The following is a 17304-nucleotide window of genomic DNA, read 5'->3' as shown; positions in this document are numbered from 1 at the left end:
CACTCATTTCCACATCTCTTTTTGTTTGCTGTTTTAATGTTCCGCACGTGGACCCTTGTGTTTACAAACGTTCTTCTCCATCTGTTACTGCCCCCTAGTGGTGCACCAGAGGAATTGCTGGCTTGTAGTATTACTATGAGGAGACCACTGTATACTCAGAGGTGGGATAAGTACTCAGATCTTGTACTTAAGTAAAAGTAGAAGTACCAGAGTGTAGGAATACTCTGTTACAAATCAAACTCCTTCATTTAAAAGGTTAATCGAGTAAAAGTACTGGCATCAAAATATACTTAAAGTACCAAAAGTAAAAGTACTCATTATGCAGATTGGCCCATTTCAGAATAATATATATAATATGTTTTGATTATAATTATTGATGCATTACTGTGTTTTCAAAGCTGGTAAAGGTGCAGCTAGTTTATAAGTAAAGTACCTCAAACTTGTATTTAAGTACAGTAGTTGAGTAAATCTACTTAGTTACTTCCCACCTCTGAGTATAATGTATATCACAAAGGCATGTTTATAAGGATTCATTTCTAAACAGTGCTATTTGTGTTTTTCTGAAGACTATTCCATTTTTTACTTTTACTTGATTATTTCTTCTATCTTGGAAGCCATTCAGCGGGCTGGTTACAGGCTTCAAAAGATACATATGTAAGCACAGAGCTGCAGGTTGACAAAGAGGATAATAGATATGTTTTACCTAAAGATTATTTCACATTTTTGTTTGTACTAATATTTTAAAGTGACACACTAACATGTATGAAAAAAACCTCATAACAGCAAGATTAGCAAAGTCCTCACATTACGTACTGTACCATTCAACTTTCTTTTTTTTTTACTGACCATGTTTTTTTCTGTTGATTATAATGTTGGATTAATGACACTGCACATCACACGTTGAGTTTCTTACATTTCCATCAAGTCGAGCAGTGCTGAGTCTTTGAAATTCCTTGAAACTGTGTGGAAAAAGGCCTTTAGAGTTTTTGAGAATGGATAGATTGCCTTTAAATTGCTATGAAATGTACTATGATAGATTTATCCAGATCTAGCAGATATTACGAAATACACTTTTAGACATCGTTGAGGGATGGGCTATTCAATCTGACCAAGCTGCTCTGATCTTTTATTTTTATCCTGAATTCGTTAGCATTAGAGTGTCAGTAAGAGTCAGATTTCAGCTGATTTGCACTTAAAATAAAAGGTAAAGATGACGTTGGTCTGAGTTAAGAACATTGAATATAGTGTGAAGTCTAACATCTCCTGGATCTGACCTCAAATCAGTTGCTCATGAGAATATTAAACTAAAGCTTTTTGTCCAACACTTTTCACATTGGGACATTTTTCCCCTCAGGTTTGCAGCCTACAGCAAGGGTTCATCCCAATAACACAGATTGATGACATTGAGAATTTGAAGCTCATCCAAACATTTTTAATTATTATTTTCATGGGGAAATAATACGGAGTAACAACTGAATACTAATGTGACAATTTGAAAAAAGAAATGAAACTATAATGGCAAAAAGTTTCAGTGAAAATAAGACGGATGCAGCACTGGGACAGTTTACAAAGCCCGATGTTAAAGCATGCACTTAAACTATATTTGACCATGGTAGTGGTTTTGTCTGGCATTTCACAACACAACTTAAAATCTAAAGTTCTGATTATATTTCTAAATTAGTGAACGACAAACAATGCAAGTTTTTGCAAGACTGAACATACATATTTTCCTTTTTATGTTTAAACTTGCTGTGTCCCTGATCAGAGCACTAAGACGAGGGTTTCAGGAAGCGTCACTGTTGGAGTTTACGGTGTGACTTCATTACGGTCAGCAGCACTTTGGATTTATTAGCAGAAAGCTGTGGGCTTTGTTTTAAACGAGACTGTACATAAACTAACTCCAGATGGGCCTTTTATAGATGATTTGAAATGTATTGTTCTTTTTCCTTTGAAAGACTTTTTTTATGTAATAACTATTTGACGTGTGTTTGAGCTGGCCTTTGTCTCCTTCGGTCTCAAGGGTCAGTCAGCCTTTTGATGTAAATACTTTGGAGGGGTGTGTGTGTGTGTGTGCGAGCGAGCGTGTGTGTTCAATCAATCCATGCCTATTCTTCTGACCTGCCTTCTACCAAACGGTTTAATTAACACATTTCCTCTTCAGTGCTGTTTGACTTCCTGTTGTACAGACGGTTGTACAGAGCTGCTGACCAGCTAACATGTGTAACGGATACACTTCTAACTGTTGTACAGAAGAAAATCTTAATAAAAGAACTTAACAAAGTGTATATCTGTGTTTAGTCTTTCTTTCATTCTGGATTGGCAGCCACGGTCACTAAACATGATGCACATTTGATTTAATAATAGCTATAGATGTATTATTTATGTTTACTAAAGTCAATTCTGTGTAATCGGGTTCATTAGTTATCCTTAACTGTTAGTTCTCAATTCAAGAAAATACACACTTCACAATACATTTTAAACTTTACCACACAACACAGCCTGCGAATCGACCACAGAGATAAGATCACTTTACACAGTTTAAACAAAAACACTCCATCTGCACCGTGAAACTGGCAAACTAGTCTTTTATGATTCATCTCGTTTAAGGCAGAGTATTTATGAACAACCATCTCTCTAGGTGTTGCTGACACTTAACTTAAGTCACGAGAGATCTGGCAAACCAAGATAGTTCATATAAACCAATACAAAATCCTAAGGCAGCTCACCCAATCAAAGAGCAGAAATGGATCGCAGTTCTTCAACCGGAACAATGATCTGTAATGGATCGTAAATCAAGATGGTCAGAAAAATCTGACAGACATGTGATTTAAGAAGGTTTTGGGAAAGACGAATCAAACTGGTTATCCAAACACAAAGAACAAACACTGTCCCTTAACCAAACAGAACATATTTAATATGAAGCATCATTATATATTGTGTGTGGAATTCTTTGGAAGTCTGGTCGTGCCAATATTAAAAAGAAAACACTTACAATAATATTTATGATTTTTTAAAGTTTTTCTGACAGTTTTGCATATTTTCAACATATTTTTCTATTTATTTTTTTAATATATTTTTGACATACTGTGTTTTTTTTTGTTGCATCTTTTAAACATACTTTACTATGTTTTTTCTGATCTTTTTAAAAATACTATACCATGATATTTTGTATGACATTTTTCGACAAACCATACTTTGTGATTTTTTGTGATTTTTTAGACATACTAAACTAAAGTTGGTTTTCCTCATATTTACTATAGTATGTCATTTTCCTCATATTTACTACATACCTTAATATTTTGTTAAGATATTTTTGTCAACATCCTAAACTATGACTTATTGACTTTTTTGATATTTTGGACATAATACACGATACCCAGGGGGCAAAACCCCATTTTTTGGGAAATCAGACATGGAATGTTGTAAAAGGTTGTCCACCAGAAATGATATCTAGGACCTTCAAGGATCACAACCTGGGTGGACAACCCGGTCAACTAGCTACTGGAAAGCTACAGTGAGGGTCCAAACAATGCAACCCCTATATGAAAAAAAAGTCAACAATTCTGGCTGGATCAGATGCCATCATTCTCTTTCTACAATTCTTTCTGATATGTTTGACAAACTCTATGTTGTTTTTTCTGATATTTTCCACACACTTTATTTTGTGTAATTTCCGATATTTTTGACATACTATACTATATTGTTTTTTCTAATTATTTTGTGTATACTATACAATAACTTATTTACACATTATAAATAATGACCTTTTTTCATTATATTCCGATATAGTATGTCAAAATAACAATTTGTTGTATAATATGTCTTAAAAAGTTAATGTATAGTATTTTGAAAGTCTCAGAAAAAAAATCAAATAATAGTAACTAGAAATGAATATGCATATTAGAGACTTTTCTGGGACAGTAGGCTATACTATGTCGTTGTTTCGATACACTGTACTATGTACTTATTGTATGACATTTTATTGGCAACAGGTGAGGGTGTGAAGTGTATTTACTACCTGCAAATGAACAAAGATAACCGGCATGTACACACTATGACACTATGATGGAGCAAATATTAAGCATTAACTTCACATCATATATTTTCCATAACTATCTTAGTTTTGTGTGTAGGAAATAAAATCTTGACTGAATTTTTGTGAAACGCCTACGGTACGTCTACACAGCAGCGTTAAAAAAATCTTGGAGGTGGGCGTATCTGAAGCTTGAGGATTTTTTGCGAGCAAGGCACGAACAACCAATCACATGAATCTCCCGCCCGCGACATACGAAGCAAAAAAGCCCGAAGTAAACTGGATATAAACTCCCCAAAACAGGCAAAAACCTACCACTGTCTCTGCCACCTCCCTCCATGCCTGGCTCCTCCGGTTTATATCCCGGTAGGTCTGGTCATAAAGCACCGGGTGATTGATTCGCTACCGCTAATTTCTCCTCCATTTTTTGGAATATGAGGAAATGACCTGCGGTATGTCTCTCCCAGCATACACGCCGTTTGATTGGCTAGAGCTTGAACTGTCAGATTTGCGTACACAGGATTTGATTGGCTGACGCTTCCACCTCAGCCTCACCGTTACGGTGCGTCTACACAGCAGCGTTAAAAAAATCTTGAAACGCTTCTGCCCATTCACTTTGAATGGGGTGACGTCACTTTCCCTCACTTTTCGCCGAAATGCATTCTGGGCAGGCGAGCGGAGATTTTCAGGATTTTGAGGATTCAAAGTTGAACAATGTTCAATTTTTGAGGCTGAGGTGGAAGCGTCAGCCAATCAAATCCCGTGTACGCAAATCTGGCAGTTCAAGCTCTAGCCAATCAAACGGCGTGTATGCTGGGAGAGACATACCGCAGGTCATTTCCTCATATTCCAAAAAATGGAGGAGAAATTAGCGGTAGGGAATCACCCGGTGCTTTATGACCAGTCCCTATTTACCTACCGGGATATAAACCGGAGGAGCCAGGCATGGAGGGAGGTGGCAGAGACAGTGGTATGTTTTCGCCTGTTTTGGGGAGTTTATATCCAGTTTACTTCGGGCTTTTTTGCTTCGTATGTCGCGGGCGGGAGATTCATGTGATTGGTTGTTCGCAAAAAATCCCCAAGCCTCAGATACGCCCACCTCCAAGATTTTTTTAACGCTACGGTACGTCTACACAGCAGCGTTAAAAAAATACGAAGCAAAAAAGCCCGAAGTAAACTGGATATAAACTCCCCAAAACAGGCTAAAACCTACCACTGTCTCTGCCACCTCCCTCCATGCCTGGCTCCTCCGGTTTATATCCCGGTAGGTCTGGTCATAAAGCACCGGGTGATTGATTCGCTACCGCTAATTTCTCCTCCATTTTTTGGAATATGAGGAAATGACCTGCGGTATGTCTCTCCCAGCATACACGCCGTTTGATTGGCTAGAGCTTGAACTGTCAGATTTGCGTACACGGGATTTGATTGGCTGACGCTTCCACCTCAGCCTCAAAAGTTGAACATTGAATCCTCAAAATCCTGAAAATCTCCGCTCGCCTGCCCACAATGCATTTCGGCGAAAAGTGAGGGAAAGTGACGTCACCCCATTCAAAGTGAATGGGCAGAAGCGTTTCAAGATTTTTTTAACGCTGCTGTGTAGACGCACCGTTAGGGTTTAGCAAATAAAGGAATATTTATGCATATGTCACTTTTTTGATAAGGGTCCCCCCTTATATAAAATGTAAATGTGTTGATGAGGGTCCCCCCATATATATAAAAAAATGAGGGGGACCATGGCATACTGTTACAAATAATTAAAAAAAAATACCAATCAAGGCCCCTCACTTTTGGACAAAATCTTTAACCTCAACATTATAATATAATATTAAACGGCTGATGTTTTATCATTCATTTCATATTATTTTACCTTTCTCCAGCCTCCTTCACTTCCTCCTGAGTCCCTGAATAAACAAGAGACCATATTTTCTTTAGTCAACTATACTAACGTTACTATAGCATGCTGTTCACAGACATGTTGCCTCGTCTAGGAGGAAAAGCACAACGGACACTGATGACGCTAACGATGGCTGTGTTCCATTCAGTCTCCCAGTGAGTAACTCCAGTGAGCTTGCATGCACAACACCAGGACATCCCCTAATTGGAACGCAGCCATCATTATTTGTATTGAATCCACCTGTGCATTTCCTACCGTGACGATTTAAATGAGCTACCTTCTGATTGGTTAGTGCTATGCTCATGTTTTGTGGATGTTACCGTTTGAAACCACTGGGGGGCAGTCTTTGCTTACATTTAAAAATGAGCGTAAAATTAACACATACAAAGAGGTGATATTATAAAAGACAAATATTACACGATATGTCTGTTGTTTTCCCATTAAAAACGTTATGTCAAAAATCTGTTTGAATGCATTTATTGTTTCATATTATTTAAAGCAGGGATATCGAACTGAATAGTTACATCTGCATCATGTAGTTCATTTATACCTCTGTGTGTAATAACTTATAAATCTAAATAACCCGTGGTGTGTGTCTTAACAAAATGATATAATTCACAGTTTCAATTTAGCCTTATATGAAATTGTGTGTATGCTTATACAATATATTTGATTAGTTTCAAACACCACCATAACAAGAAAGCACATACAACCTATTACTTAAGAACATTTTTTATTCAACAGTGGATCTTCAGTAATAAATAAATGTACAGATAATTCATTCCACAATAAAATTGAGGGAAAGTTGTATTTTTTTTTTTTAAATATAAATGTCCAAGTGGAGGATTGATATTGCCATGATGGGTAAACATCATTGACCAGACAGAGAGACGGAGTGACGCAGAGAGGCAGACAGGCTGACAGACAGACAAATAGACGATTACCACACAGATGTGTACAAAGTATTGCGTTTCCCACTGATTGGCTCTCTCATCTCTCTCTGTCTCCCTCCCTACATGGATCAAATGCAAAGTCTATTCAGTTTACCATCACCATGATGTGCAAATCAATCATAAATTATAAATACAGTATTGCATCACTTCAAAGTGCTACAGAGATAGGTGCCGACAATCTTCAAAAACAGATTTTATTTGAAACCCTGTGTGTGTGTGTGTGTGTGTGTGTGTAACCATGATGGTTCTGTGCCTTTGGATTTCTAGCACAGAGTGTAAAGCTTAGCCTGGTCAAAAGCAGAAGCAATACAAACAACGTCTAAAAGTGTGACATTATGAAAATGGCGTGATGTTTGGCTTTGACGCCCAGAAAGTGGAGATGTGTGGACAATCTTCAAAAACAGAGAATCTAAATAACTAAATAATAACTTGTATTGGATTATAAAACGTTTCGTAAAAACCGAAAGCTATCATCTCTTTATTACTTCATCACGCTTCATTTTTCAGTATGGATTTAAAAGGGGAAATCAATCAGTCTCTAGTGGATAGGGTCCCTGATGTTTGCTCAGCATTGTCTTTGAAAATATGGCCGATAGGAACAAATGTTGCCTCTTTGCACATTTTCTCATATAAAAGATGTAGAAGCACACATGACAAATGTATTTTTTTTCTCTAGACATCATGTTCAAATTCTCATTATTTTCGGTTTATGTTAAGGTGTCTATTAATGGTTAAGGAAGTTTGTTTTGTAGCTTTGGAAAACACTACTTTAATTCTTTTTTATGGCAGGCTGAAAAATGGCCTTTCCAAATGTTGAATTATAATATCAAATATTGAATTACTCAAATACATTATGTTTGTATCCATCTGTGAGTGTGAGAGATGAAGAGAGAAGCTTCAGACATTGTGGAATAAGAGTCTGTACTGCACCGCTGAAATGCTGACGTCTGTTATGTTTGACCAACATTCAGCAATCGGCTTTCTAGCAGCACGCCAACATCTTTAGGAAACCTTTGTGAACAAGGCACAAACATCTGTAAAGGACCATTCGGGGGTGATGCACATTTCAGCCAATAACCAAAAAGAATATCATTTTCCAAAGCATCCTACTGGAGCTAGTGTTCGCAGAAAATAACCTTAAAATGTATTTCTTTGGAAATGGTTCATAGCGAAGAAAAATAATATTGATGTTAAATCATACATAACCAGCTGAATGGTCCTTTACGTGGTCGTCTTGCAGAACCACTGTGCTTCAAATTCTGCCCTCTGATCTAAAAAAGCTTTTTAGCAGTTGTCCTTCTCCTACAGCTTCTCTTGCAGTGCTTTCGTCGAAAAAACAACGTTTTAGTAATGTAGCAGTAGCTGTTCCCTTCAGTGGGGTTTCCCAGTCCATTTACCAGGGCCCTGGCCTTCATTTGGCATCTTATTTGATTTATTTAGCCTCTTCAGTGAGGAGATGAGGAGCAGAGGAGAGGGGGCGGACAGGGTGAAGATGAGAGACAGAGATGAGAGGAGGGAAGGAATATAAAAGGATGAAAAGGGGAGATGAGAGGGGAGAGGAAGGTGTAGGGGGGGGGGGGGCAGAGAGAGGAAGAGGACGTATGAAAGACAGGAAGCCCCGGTCGGAGCACCTGTCACAGAAGAGGCTCCTGCTTTCTATCACCGTCTCCTCGCCTCTCTTTTCCATCCATCTGCCAACAGGAGGGACACCCAAAGGGGAAAGAGCGGGTGCTTCAAATCCCTCCTTCCTTCCTGTGTCCATCTCCTCTCCTAAAGACCTGTCCTCTCCATAGCAACCGACCCTGTCTTCATACTGAGCTTATTCAGTTGGTAGTCATGAATGTGTGTGTGTGTGTGTGTGTGCGAGGCAGAGCGAGAGAGTGTTTGCTGCTGCTCATGCCTCTGTGTCAGTGCATGTTGTTGAGTTTCAAAGTGTGTATCTTTTGTTAACGTCAGTCTGACACTTTAGATTTGAAAGACAGTTCATTTTTGGTCTATTTGAAGAAACCTTGTGTTAAAATGGAAGGAGCGTTGGCTGGTTTCTGTAAAAAGATTTTTTCAGTCTTCGAGTTTTGAATCAGGCACCGTGACGCTTCTCACCTCCCTGTCCTGGAAGCATGTACATACCGGTCAGTAAGACTGACAGATCTTCCAGCCAATGGCAGCCCAGTCTGTGAGTCAGTTAATTGGGTAACGGCTGCGATTGGCTAACCATCAGCATCCGGGGGACGTTGTGAGTGGGCCGTGGTGCAGGTAGGCGGGGTTCACCACGGAAACAGGGAAGTTAAAAATGAACGGAGAGGTGGGCGTGGCCGACGTCACCGTGGTGACCGTGGAGGACTTGGGTCCGAGCAGCGGGCTGGCCGTGGCAGCAGCCTCGACAGCACACGAGGTGGCGAGGAGCTGCGACTCGAACTGCAGCAGCTGGCCCATGAAGCTGAAGTTTGGAGAGATGATGCTGCGCCGCCGCCGCACAAACTCAAAGGCTTCGTCCAGACGCACCCCCTTTCTCTTCATCAGGTAGGCTAAGCAGATGGTGGCGGAGCGGGAGATGCCCGCCTGACAATGGACCAGCACCCGCCCACTGGAGTCCCGTACCGAATCTGTGGAGAGAGGAGGGTCATAGGTCAGAAGTTTTACTAGCTAATAATTATTTTGTTGTTTATTTGACTGTACAGCACTTTGGTCTGGAGATTTGTGTTTTATGAATAAAGCTGTATTCTATTGTATCATTCAGTTTGACACATATCTTTAGACAGAAATATCACAATTTAATAGATTGCCATATATTTAGTACAGATGTTCATGCTCACCAGAGGACGTCCTTATTATTTCATCTAGATTTACCAGTCAAATAATGTCAACCTCACGATTTAGAATATTCTCACACTTTATCCTAATTTTCTATTTTGGCATCAGATGTTGTACATTCATGGTTCCCAGATGAGGTACCCTGATGACTTTAATTGTAAAAAAATGACATTCAAGCTCAATTTCAGTCATGGATATTGACACTTTTCCAGGGTATGTGTTAAATGTAATTAAAGGGCTCCAACATGTTTATAGCAGTTCATGCATTTTAAGGTGAAATATTCTTATCATAGCCTTATGGCACCAATACACCTTCAAATGTAAATCTCAGTTTAAAAGAGAATATCATAGTTCATTTACAAATCTTTCCTCGTGCTTGCTCGTGTTTATCTCCTAATCTTTAGTTATTTGTCGGAAAATATTGTTGTGCTTTCTGAACGGACGAAGAAAGGTTTTTCCAAACGATTTTCCATCATCAAACAAATTGTTACCCGTAATGCCATTTTTTTTTTAACAGCCACCACATATATTTAACTCAACAGACGTACAGCTTTGCCTCAAGCAGTTCTAATTTCTTCTCCTCTACACTTTTCAGTCAAACCAACCTCAAAGTGAGAAAGCAGCAAATCACATTTATCTGAAACACGCAAGTGCAGATAAATGTGAGTCATCAGCCTCTTTCACACTTCCTCCCCTGTCCTATTTCTGTCTCTGCCTCTTTCAGTATGTTTAGACGCATGTGATTACTTTGTTACTGAGAGCAGCAACATTTAGGAAGTAGTTTGATTAGATCCTTTACAGTAGCTACATTTCCCCAAGAGAATCAGTTTCAACAATTAGCCGGACGGTCATGTAATGGAACATGTATGGTGGCCTGCTAGAAATGTAAAAAAAGATAATAGACTGACATTTTGTTGTATATATTTTTTTTTGCATGCAGATTAATTTCAACTAAGTGTCCACTACTGATCGCAATGCGGCCATTTTAAAATAAAATGCACCAGTTTAACCATAGGTGATTTTGTTAATGCACAGATAGCGGATTGATAACAACCAACTCACACCATTTTGTTTTGAGTCTTGCTTTACTTTTTAGCCATCTATATATTTCAGTCAGTTTTCAGGTAACTCAACACGGCGTCTGTTCACCCGGTAACAGAGGATGAGTCAGACTCTAGTCCCACAGCAGCTAACTATGACGCATACCAGCACCTACAGTACACACACACACACACACATACAAACACTCACCAGAGTACACGCTAACAGACATACACTCAGCCCTGAAACCACGTACACCACGTAGAGGCACAGCATGGATATGCAAATCAAACGCAAATCACACACTAACCGTAATAACACGCAAACACACTGAAAAATCGGAATATTTTATCATAGTTTTTATCATTCTCAAATGCCTTCCTTACACCTTTTCTGTGATTGTACTACATCGTTTTGTTTTGCTACTTAACTATTCTTAGATTATGGTGCGTATTTTTTCTCTCTGCAAAACCTGCTTTAATGTGTGGGATACATGGCTACTCGTAAAAAATGTTGTCTAAAGAAATTCTCAGACTCTCAGAAAAGGCAAAGAAAATAATATCTCAGCTGTTATTTTCCATATTGTATTATTAATATTATTGTATTTTAATGATCTATAATTCGGATTTCAAGATAATGCAAAACATGATATGTTAGAATAAGCTGCTTCTCCTTGTCTTACATTAAAGTCATGTATGATGTATTTGGGACTAGGACATTACAAGGTGCATTTTCCAAAATGTTCTGCAGTTTAATAGTCAAGTAAATAATCAGCTGTTCACACACACACACACACACACACACACACACACACACACACACACACACACACACACACACACACACACACACACACACACACACACACACACACACACACACACACACACACACACACACACACACACACACACACACACACACACACACACACACACACACACACACACACACACACACACACACACACACACACACACACACACACACACACACACACACACACACACACACACACACACACACACACACACACACACACACACACACACACACACACACACACACACACACACACACACACACACACACACACACACACACACACACACACACACACACACACACACACACACACACACACACACACACACACACACACACACACACACACACACACACACACACGGATAGGCTTATTATGGATTATATATTTGACATTACAAATATTTTCTAACACACAAGATGGTAAATGGACTGTATTTATATAGCGCTTTATCCAGTGTTTTCGACTCCTCGAATCGTATTTACATTTACAGCATTCACACACACACACACACACACACACTGACCTATGAACTCAATAGCCTCCAGGAACCAGCAGCTGATGTCCTCTTTATGGTTGTCTTCCACAGGAATACATTTGTACTGGTACGCCCCCTCGAAGTGGTTGGGACAGTCGGCGGACACGTTCAGCAGGGCGGAGATTCCTGTGGCGTCCAAAACCTCTTTCTTTGAGGCGTGGAGGGCGCTGCCGAGGTAGAGGAACGGGAGGATCTCCACCGGGCCGCCCTGGACAGATGGAAGAGGGATGATTAATCAGTTGAAGAGACAGATTCTCAGTACTCATTCATGGAGTCCTTTTTATTAAGAAACATCCTCTGACCTAACCCGAAGAGCCATGTTAGTCAGACGCGACTTAAAGAGCTTACATGATGAGACAAAGCATCCACTGTCTCAGTTCAGATGACTTCAGTATAAGTGGGATCTCTCCTAAATATCTTTCTAATCATATTTGCCACACCTTAAATCAGACAGGGGTAACTTTGTATCTGTTTGATCAATCAGTCATTTGATAAGGGCTGTTCAGTTTCAAGCTGAGTCATTTTCTCAATAAGGAAACATATCTGTGATTATGAGCCAAGATTGTGTTTTAATTTATCAGTACAACAGATGTTTCATGGGGGTTTACATCCTGTCATGTTGCAATAAGGACACCTTGTACTTTTTCTGTGATTACACTCTACTGGTGGAAGAAATATTCTAAGAAAGAGATGCTCCGTTGGTTTTACTCAATGATTTATGACACAGCATCAACTGAGCACACGGTGGCTTGTTACATTTCCTAGAAACAGGAAGCATCTCACGGAGCAGAAGAATATGACTTATCATAATCAGAACCATAAAGCATTCAAGGTAAAAAAAAACATTATGACCTGGTTTCCACTTAACCATTCTTTCAAAGCATGTTCCAATGTAAGAGTAGTGGTCTTGTTTTCCCTTTTTAATGGATGTGAGGGGTCAGCCAGCTGTCAGTCTATACCGGTAGTGAGACTTATTGACAGAAAGCTCTGTCTGTTTATGTCACTGCCGCTGACGACCTCGTACTGACACAGCATCAGGATGTGATCAATACTGCTAAGAGATGTAATGTGAGGAGAGAGAGGGGGGGGGGGGGTGGACGCTGGGAGGAAAATGGAGAGTGAGATACCGAAAAACAGGAAGCTACTTTTAATGCTGAATAGTGCGGCCAAGACTATCGAGCATTCTTCTCAGAAAAACGCACAGAGGCTGGATTGTCTGCGTCTCTCTCCTCATGCGTTTCGGGGGGGAATTAAACCCCCGAGCCTCATGTGACTGTGAACGTTGCATCAAATATGCAGGCTCCAAACAGCAGATCACTAAGCAGCTAAACGAGACCGACCGGGGCACAGGAAGTGACGCAGAGGTGAATCAATACTGACCTATGACCTGTAGTGTAGCCTATCATTAGACAAATAACTCACTCAAACAAAAGAAAATATTCCCAGGAGGTTACATTGCTTTTATCCTAGCATGGCCTTTACACTGACAAACAAGCTTGTAACTACACTGTCACTGCTTTCACCATCCAGACCGGATAAGGAAATGTGCTTGAATGGACATGGGAAAGTGAACAAAAGTGATGTTGCGAACCAAAAAGCGTTGAGTGTTTGCTGCCAGCAGATCATGGTGTCGATGATTCAAACTAAACTTGACTTTTACAGGCTGTAACAATGAGTTGACTGAAGTGACATTACACTGACATTGGTAAATGTTAACTATATTACTTAAACAGTCCCTTAAGGGCTGATCATGTGTTGTTTTTACCTGGTCGTGGTGCGGCGTCCCACAAGACGAGCAGGAAGAGTCGACGCTGGACTGGCTGGTGAGGGGCGGTAAGGATTTGGTCTTTATACAAAACTCCGGGTACTCTGAGAAAAACTTGTCGTATCCACCTAGAAAAGAGACATCCTGATTAAGTACCATTCATCCTACATATCACATTAGACACAATCCGAGTGAGATATAATCACTACTTGGAAATGTAAGATCCTCCTGGAACAGTGATTTTTGTATGTGTGGGTGGGAGGGAGGGGAGTTTATATGCTTAAAACTCTACAGCAGTATGCATAAGGACTACAAAAGCATGGCAGCCTACATTACAATTGCTGCACAATCATACATACATAAGGTCTATTCCACCAGGCCCTGAACTACTCTCTCTTGTGGTTACTACCGTGGATTTGAAAACAATGTCGTCATCCCTTTTTTCTTTTTTTTGCATCTGTAGGCTGCTCTGTGCACCTCAGGGATCACATCAGATGAACTGGGAAATGTCATCTTTATAAAGCTACACACAGACTCTCCTGTGCTTCAAGGCGACTACGTCATTAGGATACACACATACAAAAAGAGTGCGCCACAGCTTGCAGCAGCTTTGCCTTTTCAGAATCCCTGCAGCCTAAATATAGCTAGGTTGGTGGGTAAATAAAGCGGTGATTTATTTGTATTTTACAGCTTTTTATCTTCTATTTCTACCCTGAAGGGCACTGTTTCTGAAAGGATCATGTGCCCTGTAAGTCCCTCCGGTTTGATGTGGCCTCTACGCATTGGCATTACCTCATTCACTCAGCTCAGGCCATTGGTCTGTGTGTGAATGTGTTCAGCTGTGAGTGACTGAGTGAGTGTGTATTGTAGAAAAATAATAACACCAGTGCATACAAATAGAGTAGGCCCATTTAGGAGGACATGTCAATCTTTTGTTAATAAAGCAGCTACAAAAACACATACTCAGCCTTTATGAAGGCAATAAAAAATAATATTGAATGCCTGTGAAAAACTAAATAAACAATGACCCAGATAGGATGGTGGCATATTAAAATTCAACTTTTGATCCAATGTATAGCTATAATTACTATTGTAAAGACTCAAAAAGAACATTATCATTAACGTGTCATTTTTTATCAATTTTAAAATGTTTTTGTTTACTAACACAGAGAATTATTTTCAAAAATAAGCTCCATTTGAATATGGATATATTATTACAAAAACAAAATTAACAAAGATAACAAAACCATACATATATAGTCATTGTTTAGTTTGTTATTGCCTAATTTAAAGGCTGAATAAAGCATGTTTTAATCATTAATATAACAAATCTACTATTATACATTTTGCATATCTTTATTGTCCTACATTAGGATTAAATCAAATAATAAATGAAGGCAGAATCCTTATATACTGGTGTTATTGTCAAGCGTAGCTTATAATAATAATAACATGATGCACCTGACCCAACGTTCAATAACAAAGCACTGTATTTACCTTTCAGCAGGTATATGAGTGTTCCGGAGGAGTCGCTGCACACCGCGTTGAGCACCAGAGTCAGCGTGCTGTCCTCCTTCACCGTCTCCGAGTCCGACGTCCTCTCGTCGTACAGCACCACGGCGGAGTACATCCCGGAGCGGAGGCGTTCACGGACCTCCTCGTCCCCGGCCAGTATCTGGTCCAGGCTGAGCACGGAGCCCTTGGCCCTGCGGCGGACGATAGTGTTACAGCGGGCGTTGACGGCTCCGCGGATGTGTCCCGCGTTGAAGGCGAGGAAAGAGCGGCAGTCCAGCAGCAGGCACTTGGCACTGTCGTCCTTTAATAACCGCTTCACCACCGGGCAGTCCATCTCGCGTAGGTCCCCCATAGCACGTCGTATTTTGAGCTGCGTAGGTAGGCTTCACTGTCGGTTATCTCCTCGGTTTGGTTCTCGCACAGTGTGCCCGCACCACCCTCCGAAATTCAGTTCCTGCGTTTGGTTGACTCTATTCACGCATTGTAAACGCACTACTCCTCGCTCTCAGTCCGCAGCACTTTCTTTCTCCCTCTCTCTCTCTCCGGGTGTGCATTGTTTCTCTTTTTCCCTGTGAATGGGTGCATCGCGTTGGAGCGGAAGTGACGTCAACCCCTAGCAGCCAATCAAAAAGGGTCCAGTTTCCCGTCCCCTTTTCTCCTCTGCCGTTCATTCATAAAATAAAAAAACAGACATACATCAATGAAACGAGAGGCGATGGGGAAGGTGATTAGACTCCATGGGGGGAACAGTGAAGTTGGCAACAATCGCCATGTTTTAACCAGCTCATGGCCACATTGGAATACTAGTTTCTGATGATTGAATAAAAGGGTACAACGTACAAGACAAGGGATTTTACATTCAAAGTCTTCAATAACAAAAAAACGAAATAAATTGAATTATATATTAATAATATTTACTCTTTTGGCCTAAATGCAAGTCTTTAAACGTGCATAATTACAATCTCCACATAATGAATCAAATTAATGTGAAAAGTGTCTGTGCTTGTATAATATATTAATACACTTTATTTATGTAGCTTTTCTAAAACAGCCCAGAAAAAAATTAAAATAAATATTTGTCCACTATAGCTGTGAAAAGACGCTAACATTTGCAGCAACTTTATAAGAAGGCATTAGCTGTCTAGTACAATTTCTGTCACCTTGCCCCTAGTGGTCATAGATAAATGAGTGCAGCTTTAAGATATCCCTTTTTCATTTTTATACTTTAACTTATCATTGAAAAATAAAATTGTAATCAGAATTCAATTGTAAATTACACTTATTATTTTAATATTATTTCCATTTAAGGTTCAGTGCAACTACTGCACTATTATATTGATATTGTCTGGTCGTGGTAAGCTGAAACATGATCTGGACCACATTAGGGTGTGCATACGTGCTCACAAGAACGTTTGTGTGTGACTGTCTGAGTGTGCATCTGTGTGTTTGAGGGTGTGTGATCCTACAAACGGAAACACAATTTGCATCTCCTATCACACAGCCTTGGTGAGCGTGCTCAGGTATTTGCATGTTGATCCCATTTCCATGGTTACGAGAGAAAAAAGAGCAGCACAGCAGCAAATGAGAGGAAAAACGCAGACACCCTGACACAAAGAGACTGGCTCCAAAAATGCAGACACTCAAGCCGAAAGAGAAATAATCTGATCATCATAATACTGTAGCATTTCCTAAATAGATGGATTTATTATGAATGGGTGTATGTGGGAACAAATATATGTCTTTCCTCTGGAATACTCAACTCTTCATTATTATTGGATAAGCCGACAAGATGTAACTGATATAATACAAGTATGTTCTGACAGTAAATGTGAAGTGACACCTGATAGCTGATGATCGGTATCAGAAACTGCTGACATTTTTAAATGTCATTTTTCCTGTCTGACAAAAAAAGAGACTGTCTAGACTCC

At 39.8% G+C, this 17304-nt stretch overlaps 1 protein-coding gene across 1 annotated transcript; it reads right to left on the bottom strand.

Annotated features, from left to right (window-relative positions):
- Positions 1–6643: 6643 nt before the first annotated feature.
- dusp4 (dual specificity phosphatase 4) lies at positions 6644–15975 on the bottom strand. Its single transcript, XM_034123125.1, has 4 exons — positions 15359–15975; positions 13862–13989; positions 12085–12304; positions 6644–9483 (listed from the first exon to the last, which is right to left on the bottom strand). The coding sequence occupies exons 1-4, from the start codon at positions 15726–15728 to the stop codon at positions 9095–9097; spliced, it is 1107 nt and encodes a 368-aa protein (XP_033979016.1). The 5' UTR covers positions 15729–15975; the 3' UTR covers positions 6644–9094.
- Positions 15976–17304: the final 1329 nt, after the last annotated feature.

Source organism: Trematomus bernacchii, unplaced genomic scaffold (assembly GCF_902827165.1).
Source record: "Trematomus bernacchii unplaced genomic scaffold, fTreBer1.1, whole genome shotgun sequence".
Classification (NCBI taxonomy): Eukaryota; Metazoa; Chordata; class Actinopteri; order Perciformes; family Nototheniidae; genus Trematomus; species Trematomus bernacchii.
Note: the sequence above shows the minus strand (reverse complement) of the source record. Positions and strands in the feature narration are given on the sequence as shown.